The sequence below is a fragment of the Priapulus caudatus genome, unplaced genomic scaffold (assembly GCF_000485595.1).
Source record: "Priapulus caudatus unplaced genomic scaffold, Priapulus_caudatus-5.0.1 Scaffold80, whole genome shotgun sequence".
In the NCBI taxonomy this organism is placed as follows: Eukaryota; Metazoa; Priapulida; class Priapulimorpha; order Priapulimorphida; family Priapulidae; genus Priapulus; species Priapulus caudatus.
Window position 1 is genome coordinate 322,032 of NW_014577141.1, and position 9,609 is coordinate 331,640.

General features: G+C 42.8%; 1 protein-coding gene across 2 annotated transcripts in view; it reads right to left on the minus strand.

The window, feature by feature from the left end:
• Window positions 1-2,760: 2,760 nt before the first annotated feature.
• LOC106821640 (F-box only protein 25-like) overlaps window positions 2,761-9,609 on the minus strand; it is an 8,922-nt gene continuing 2,073 nt past the window's right edge. The window contains exons 2-7 of one of the 2 annotated variants that reach the window (XM_014826528.1): window positions 7,449-7,588; window positions 6,852-7,088; window positions 6,091-6,275; window positions 5,385-5,665; window positions 4,893-4,965; window positions 2,761-4,573 (exon numbers count right to left, since the gene is read on the minus strand). In XM_014826528.1, the coding sequence (XP_014682014.1) occupies window positions 4,484-4,573; window positions 4,893-4,965; window positions 5,385-5,665; window positions 6,091-6,275; window positions 6,852-7,088; window positions 7,449-7,588 (1,006 nt within the window). In that variant the 3' untranslated portion in view covers window positions 2,761-4,483. The remainder of the gene's footprint in view (window positions 4,574-4,892; window positions 4,966-5,384; window positions 5,666-6,090; window positions 6,276-6,851; window positions 7,089-7,448; window positions 7,589-9,609) is intronic. The other variant, XM_014826529.1, reaches the window with a different exon arrangement.

The following is a 9,609-nucleotide window of genomic DNA, read 5'->3' on the forward strand; positions in this document are numbered from 1 at the left end:
GCGTGCGTGTGTGTGTGCGTGCATGTGTGTGTGTTTGTGTGTGTGTGCATTGCTTTATTAATTGGCATGCGCTCACCTGCTGGGTTAGTTACCGGCGCACCTATCGCGATTTTTTAACGCAGATTTTTTATTCTCACACACAACTTCGTTCTTTCACGCATGCTCTTATCCCACTGGGTAGGATTTCTTTTGCTCGCCGCGAGGTCGCATGATAAGGCAGAGGAGAGAGGAAAGAGGGGGACAGACGGACGGACTGACGGACAATGAGGCCAGCCAAACAGAAACAGACAGAGCACCCTACGTCTCGTGGAGCCCATATAAAACTGCTTCGTAAGAGACTGTGTGTGTGTTGGCCAACCATTGACTTTTCATTGGTTTTACCCTTTGTTGTACTGCCTCTTCTATTGACACACGACATCGGATGAAACTGCCATCACATCATAACGGACAATATAGCGCAAACCAACACTACCGCGGCCGCTGTATATACAGTATATAAATAAATAAATATCTAAATATATGTGTAAAATATAGTATATGTACATAAAGTACATATAGTAAACATATAGTAAGTACAATATAGTAAGTACATAAGGACATCGGATGAAACTGCCATCACATCATAACGGACAATATAGCGCAAACCAACACTACCGCGGCCGCTGTATATACTAAATATAAATAAATAAATATCTATATTTATGTGTAAAATATAGTATATGTACATAAAGTACATATAGTAAACATATAGTAAGTACAATATAGTAAGTACATATGTACATAAAGTACATAAAGTACATATAGTATGTACATATGTACATAAAGTACATAAAGTACATATAGTATGTACATATTTATGTACATAAAGCAGTATAAAACAATACAGTGTAAGTATACTGCAAGTAGCGTGCAGCAGCGTGCGTGCGGTTGGCGTGTGTTGCAGTGGCTGGAGCATTTGCAGCACGGCTTGTCGGCAATAATAGGTGAAGGAGAGTCGAGAAACATTAAAACTTTGGTAGTAAATAGATTTCGTATTTACTTAGCATTATATTTTATTGAAACGCTCCAAGTGCCTGTGGCTTACCTCGTCACGCATTGGTGGACAAGACCGGCTTATGACGTTTCGAATGTCAGTTTATAATATATATTTTTCGGCTGTTATATTCAGCCCTCATCGGACTCATGCGGCTGAAAACGTCCGCTGCTGTATTGCGCGTGACATTTGCATACGTAAAATTGTGAAGGGTTCCTGAGAGCATAGGTATTTACCAAAATAATGTGTTTATATATATATATATATATATATATATATATATGTGTGTGTATATATGTATATATATATATATATATATATATATATATATATATATATATATATATATATATATATATATATATATATATACTAAGAGTAGATACACATGATAAATATCTGTCACCTGACCTAGGTTCACGCATAAGAGCAAGCCCTAGCATACGAGGTACTCGCGACAGATGCCTTCTGGAGACAATCTGGCTATGTTACTGTATTTTACTTACTTTGCAGGCCAAGACATGTGTCGGTGCATCCGCAATATCTGCCGATAGGAATATTATTTTGCCAATGTTATACAATTAAAATGGAGTGGGGGATATCTGAGAGTAGATTAATATTATAAATGGCTATCACATGACATCTCTTTATGAATAGGAACAAGCCCTGAATGGTGCCAGCGGCACGGAAGGTGCCAGCGGTGCCTTCCGGAAACAATGTGGCTACGTTACCGTATTGTGTACCGTGTGATTTGCATGCCAAGGTAGAAACAAATAGAACGGGTTTTACCATGCACATCTCTCCCGGGCATATATCCCTGCCTATATTGAGCGCGTAAGTTTGTGCGAAAAAAATATCTTGGCAGACAACGCGACCAGCGACTCGAGCGCCATCCCTATGTACATAGGCATAGGGAGAGGATTGTGGCGCGATGCCGCGGCGAAATTGAATTGCCGGCGCACACGTGAGTAATTTTACTCAAGTAAAATTATGCATGCGTCAAAATACTCACCAGTGCGCCGGGCTTTAGAGCGGATTTTACTATGCAAATCTTTCCTGGGCATGTCTCTGCCCATCTTAAGCGCATAAGTTTGGGCGAAAGAAATGATCTTGGCTGACAATGCGACCAGCGACGCCGTCCGTATGTACATATATAGGGAAAGGATTGTGGCGTGATGCTGCGGCGAAAGTGAATTATTTAGAGCGGATATTACTTTGCAACTCTCTTTCGGGCATGCCCCTGCCCATTTTGAACGCGTATCATTATGTTTGGGCGAAAAAAATGATCTTGGCTGACAACGCGACCAGCGACGCCAGCGCCGTCCATGATCCCCATGTACTTAGGCATAGTTTAAAGGATTGTGGCGTGATCCAGCAGCGAAAGTGAATTATTTAGAGCGGATATTACTTTGCAACTCTCTTTCGGGCATGCCCCTGCCCATTTACAATTCACTTTATTGCTTTTTCGGCTTGTGATTGGCTGACAAAGGGGGTGTACTATTACCGTGGTATAAAAAATATTTCTGAATACGATGGCCAATCGTACACGCATACCTTTTCACGTGTATCGTATTTGATAAGTGACGCTATACATATTGAGTCACACTGGCTTGATTCTAGCTGAAGTCGTCGATTCTATGCCCCTAAGTAACATAACCACTTGTCCTATGTGTTCGTTATGTGTTAAAATCAAAGTCAGTACAAATGAATGACAGCCAACACTCAACCGTAGTAAAATTTACATACATTTTTATTCACAGTAGACGCAATGCATATATATATAATAGGTTTCTGAACTGTTTTGTACAGGAACATGGGTATACATCGAATATACATCAAGCCAGTGCCTGTGCGTACGCCGGAAAAATACAAACTCCAGAGTAAATAAGCAGCATGGCCGTGGTATAGGTAGATAGCACCGCATACACAGTAGAAACTATATATATATACAGCAGCAGAAACTACATCAACAGCACCGCAACAATCTCCAACGTCACGTAAGTAACAGACGCGCACACTGATTCATTACTGTCGACGCTAAAACCTGACCCAGTCAATGCTGCAAATGTGTGAACATGCTACATAGGAAACTTACAGAGTAAAGATAGACGACGAACTATTTCAACTCTTTTATTTATTTCTCACAAGGGAGACCTGTGCATGTTGAGACGATAGCACACGCGCGCATGGTAGCGCATGTAGGTAGACCTAAATGTAAGGATATGCATACGTCTATATCGTTCTATGCCGAACTTTTCATTTTTTCGACGTCAGTAATTTGACACTCATTCTCTTGCTTTCATATATTTCGATCTCAATCTCTTCATGGCTTTAATCATATATGCCTTACCGAGACCTCCTGAAGTAAATGGTCTATTCTTGCAATTTGGAACAAATAGAACATCACAATAATAATAAATAATTATAATAGGAACAACAAAATAAAGTAACCAAGTAAACATAGAGTGAAACCAGTAATTAATAACGACATAGTCTATACTGGGATAGTGGGATACATTACATAGAAATGTGGCATTACAGTAAAAACCAGTCATATATGGACCTCGCTCACACGGGCCTTGCCTACAATAGCCTTACGCACTATAGCATTCTTGTACACTTTGAAGAACATTTATCATATATGACACGGCTTATATATTACGTATATACAAACACCGTATAGAATATACGGCTACACAAACGCGCGCGCACGCTCTCGCAAGCACCCACGCAGCCTCGCATGGGCACGCATACATATTAAAACATTAGACGCTGTAAAATATATCAATAACCTAAATTAACAACGGGAATCAACCAACATGTGTATTTGTGAGGTCAAGATTTAGACAGTATTAACCGTACACTACTCCGAACAAATCGTGTGACAACCCAACATAGCTATAATTTATGTGTACGAACTTTATAGCATCAAAAACACCGCTAATTGTCGCGTAGCTTAGCTAAACAGGGTGACCTCCAATGATTTGGCCTTATTGTATACAAATCATGAAGTCAACGAAGCCAAAATATTCATTATAAATAATAACTCAATGACAAGCTTATTGAGATGTAAAGCCTTTTTAGCAGTTTAACACAACACTCAGACACTGTGCGAATGCGATTATTAAAAAAAACTCAAACGCGTGCATACATATAAAAGTGTAAAAAATTCATGGGCATATAAAAAACCTATATGTACAAACGTTACTATACATATATAAACAACAGCAACAAAATATATTATGATATTATCATGTTACTCCTAATATAATATGTGACAACTGCAACGTATTTACAAATTTGAACTTTACATCGAGCAGAACATGCTGCAAACCATACTCCTCGTTTGTACAAGATGAGAGCGTTCGGGCGGAATCACGCGTGTCCGTCACGAGTATAAAATGATAATGGTGATGGTGCAGTACAGATTTCCACTGTCGCCTGGGTGGTTTAGACAGCGAACAGCTGCAGAAACTGCTGGGGTGTTAGTGGCGTCCTACGTGCCTCATCGCTGCTGCGAAGGCACGGGTGACCAATCGACTGCGCGGAAGAAGGAAAAAACAGTGACGTCACACACACAAAAACATGACAAAGTCGGAAGTATTTTGCACATCATGGGCACGATAATGTGAAGCAGCGCTAACACGCGATCGAAATTTGTGGCGACCTATCACGTGTAATTCACTAAACACGCCGCAATTGTAAAAAAAAAATCTGGCTAATAATAAAATCAAGTAAATGCCGATCTCATATCCTAACGCGCCACCATTTATCGGTTTCTTTTTTAATTCAAGCTCATTCTCTTAATACTTGATAATTTTTCAGCATAATACAAGCTCAGCAGTTGGAAATACCTTACCTGCCAGAATAGGCATCGGCAGGTATTACAGATATAGAGCATCTCAGCGTAGATCTCTTTCTGACCGTGATACCTGGAGCAGAGACGCCAATATTGCGTTATCATGTTATTTATTTTTATATCTGTCGTTTACAGGAGTACAGGTTTACAGTTACAATAGGCATGGAGTGAGCGGCAGCGCGTAATACCCACAGGAGCACGCAATGTAACGCACGCGCACACAACGGAAAGCGCAGCGCACACGCACGCATGCATGCAGCGGAACGCGGCGTTTATATTATTATAATTAATATATAGGATATATATATATATATATATATAATCAAGGAGTTAAACTAAAGGTACAGTCTCCCCCCTCATCACACGGTGTAAAACTAGCAGTACAGACCTCCTTCTCTCTTATCAGATAGTGAGTGAAACGTAGAAAAAAAGTACAGACTATCCCCCCCTCCGCTTTCACGAGGCGAGCGAAACTAGCTTTTCCTGACCTACCGTTTGAGTCGGTAGTAGATCGTCTGCCAGTTGTCGGGATCCTTCTGCTTGGCTCGAACGTCGTTCGTCTGCTCGTCGGTGAAGTGGAACATACACAGCTCGCGCCAGAGGTGCTGGCCCTCGAACAGCAGCTGCGCCTGCTCCCCGGCGAACAGCATGAGCGCCTTGCTGGTGTTCAGTACGTCCTCGTGGTTGCTAAGGCGACGGAGGATCGAGCGGATGCAGTCGTCGGGAAGGTCCTGCAGCTTCAGCGACCGCTCGTCGTCGTCGTCAGTCTGCCGCTGCAGGGGTGAGAGTGAGAGCAGAGTGAGAGAGGGGGATAGGGAGAGGTAGGTGATGCATGGGAGAGAGAGAGAGAGAGAGAGAGAGAGAGAGAGAGAGAGAGAGAGAGAGAGAGAGAGAGAGAGAGAGAGAGAGAGAGAGAGAGAGGAAGAGACAGGGGCAGAGAAGGAGAGGGAGAGGGAGAGAGAAAGGGAAGGGAGAATGAGAGGGAGACGGTGGCGTAGACGGAGAGGGAGAGGTAGAGGGAAATGGAGAGGCAGAGAAAAAGGGAGAGGGAGAGGGCGAGTCTAATGAATAAATACTTTATAACCTACTTTTTCATGGAAGAGTTTGATGGTTTAAAATTCGACGGTTTATTGTTTCTATGTATTGGCTAGGCGCGGGGGTTGGGCCAAGCAGCGAGTAATCAATCCTATGAACTCACGTGCTTGATCTCATCCAGAATCGTGTGCATCGTTAACTTGTGCTGCCACCTGTGAACAGTCTCGTTGTGATTCCTCCACAATTCCGAGCAGCCGATGTGACGACCACCTAGGCACTCTTTCATGGCAATGCTGAGCTCTACCATTAGAAGTTTTAACGTGCCCGTGTTCTGTTTGGTCTGAACCACTAGGATAGAAACCAAATCCACTTCGTTAGGTCTATCATCGTGTGTTAACCATGCCAACGTCCAACCTCACATCGCAGATATATAGGTTTTGGACTCATTTGAGCGGATATCTGATACGCGAAACTAAACTAAAACACTCTTACGATGAAGCTGTTTGAAATCGGACACAAACAGTACACGAACTGAATAAACAAAATAATGGCTCGGTGAAATGCAGCGCAAAAGCAAATTCCGTCGCTCACGCAAACACGATTCAGGATGCAACATTTCTGCTACGCATTGCAGCGTTTACATTTATACATTAACATTTAATCATATACTACACATTATTAACAAAACATTATTAAACATTATTAAACAAGTTAATGTTTAATATAAATCAATCTTATGCATAAGTTGCATTTAAACGTAATTTAATTTTTTTAACAATTAGCAACGAATAAACATAAATTTAAACAACATTAAACGTAAATCATTAGTACAAACATACTTATAATCGTGTAGAAACATTTATACTAGCGATGGCACCGCTAGTATGCTCATAGCCTACATTTCCGAATCTCGTTTCTGCTCACCTTGATTTAGCACCTCCTGTATCGTCTTAAACAGCGTCTTCTGTGCGGACCCGCTCAGCGACGACAGCTTCTCCGTGATGAGGTAGTAGAGCACTTTGCAGACGTAGTAGAAGCGTCGGATGTCCTTCACGGCTCCTCCAAAGTCGAGCAGCCACAGCGCCTCGTTCAGACTCGTCGTGTAAGACGTCTCCCTGGAGCCGGTGCAGCCGATGAAGACGTGTGGCTGCCTACAGTTCCCTGCGCGAAGGTAAGAGCAGTGAATGGCTTTACTCTAGCTAGACGCTAGCGCTAAGAAACGGTCGCGTATCTCGTCAGGAGTGGCAGACTTCGATGACCACGATGGTGTTTTGCCACACTTGTCACCTCAAGTAACAATATGTTGTGCGTGTATTGATTGCCTTGATTCTCTACTAGTGACTGCAAAAACTGTATGGTGTTGTAGGTTGTAGGTAAGGTAGTCTATTTTTTTTTTATCCCAGAAGAAACTCTTACGGCAGTTGAAGCTTGGTTACTAAACAATTTATTTAATGTGGCATACTCGTTGAAAATATATGAACTATACTCATTTCGGTAGCAATATCAATGTATTAGCCTTACACGTGATGGAACATGAGCAGTTTAGCTGTGTCACGTTGTCCTCGTTGTCGCTATTAATGCTATCAGCAGCAACGTCATCACTGCCGTCACTCTCGCTGGTGCTGTTGTTTTTCGTGCGGTGGCGTATCTCATTCTCGTATCTGAAAAATTGTCCGGATGAACGTGACGTGATTACGTATGGTAAACCAGAGAGACATGGGTCAGACATGGTACAAGATTGCGTGGCGTGATACATGAGTGTTGAAAACGTCGCTTGCGCTTCCTTTTAAGTTGTGTTATAGACTTTGTTTGTCTGAGTGCTGCGTGCGCGAGTGCATGCGTGTGTGTAGGATTTGTGCGTGCATGCGCGAGTGCGTGCGTACGTGCGCGTGATTAAACAGACCGGATGTGTATCCGCCCGCCCGTCAGCCACAGTGTATCCTTACACGCGACAAAGTATTATTAGCTACATCATTCAGCTAGACGTGGGTTATCGAGCAGTCAGTGAAAAACTCCGTAGATACGATTTCCACTCGATCTAGCTAGGGCTGCGTCACTGATCTCTATATACTGTTAGTAGATGTAAAGACCAGTGGGTTTCATTACGCACACTGCGCCCTCATGCGCCAGCGACCTTGCCTAATAAACACACACGCACGTGACGCCTTGGCTGTGCTCCAGCCTCCGACTCCAACTCGCGTTCCCGTTTATAAATCTGCTCTAGATACATCGCCGAGAAAATACGAGGTCTTCATCGCATGCAGGCCCGTCAATCAGCGGTTACACCGCGGTGATATAGTTCAACTCGAACCGTATTGCGCATCAGCTGGTCGCCTGACATCATCCCGATGAATGCGTATGTACACGGAGCCGACTAATCTGGGATGATTAGGATTTTCTCGCCGACGAAGTTCGTGATCTTACGTCGTGTTAGTTAGAGCAATTAGCGAGCGTGCACCACTCACTACTGATAATAATGTTTAATTATAATAATTTAATTGTTAATGATGTTAATTAATCATAATTAATAATTGGTGATTGTATAATTGATACTGCGACGATTCCCGCCTGTGGCAGAACGCATTCGAAAAAATTATAGATATACGTCGTTGAATAGTAAAATTAGGAGAAATAAAATCGCACCAGACGCAGCTTCGCGTTGATTATCTCTCACCCTAATTAGACGAGAAACTATATTGACTCGGGGAAAGCTCGCTGCGTTGTACCAGAAGGGCAGTTACAGAGAACAAAACATCCGTTTCCGCCTATGCATCCGTCTCGTAATGACGCTGGAAACCACTTGCTGATTCACGAAATGGACCTCCACGTGGCAGCGTTAGCAACAGCAGCAGCAGCAGCAGCAGCAGCTGTAGTTGTGGCGGGGAATGGTCGGTCACCCTGGGTTCAAACCCCCAGCTGTTTGGCTACCGATCAGGAACATCTCGTGATGCGTCTAGCGACACTGGCGCCCCCACGGCGAGCGGTGTTGAATTCGCGCTTTGTTGCCGTAGTTTAGACGAGGCTAGCGGGAGAGACTGACGCATCAGTTTTTCGTGTTGGCCTCCGGGAGGTGAAAATGCTTGGCATCTTTATCACATTCCACGCATCGCCGTAACGTGAAGCCAAAACCCCGTTAGTTCGTCGACCGACTGAAAACATACGCGTCTTTTCTGGATTTCTCATTATTGTGAATAAAAGCAGCGCTCTCATGAATCACGTGGAAGTCTCTGCTTATTTAGTATAGGTTTGTTATTTCCGCGGTCACGGTTTTCTGCGCTTTACGCTACATGATTAAGATATTCAATTCATAACGTTATCACGAGGAAATCGAAATACCGCCATTGATTAGATGATGCAGATTATTTATAAAATTAAATAACTGAAAATGTAAAGGCATAGAAACATTGAAAAATTAGGTGAAAGCACATCAGTGCCATGTACAAATATGACACAGTTTTCATTTAATAAGCAATCAACATTACAGGTTGTAAACATGAGGCTCATTTTGACACGCTAGGCTATTTACTGCAGATATAATCCAGATGTTATCCACAAAACAAGGAAGCTTTGTTCACGTCTATCATCGTGTGTGTGTGTGTGTGTGTGTGTGTGTGTGTGTGTGTGTGTGTGTGTGTGTGCGTGTGTGTCGTGTGTGTGTGTGTGTCGTGTCGTGTCGTGCGTG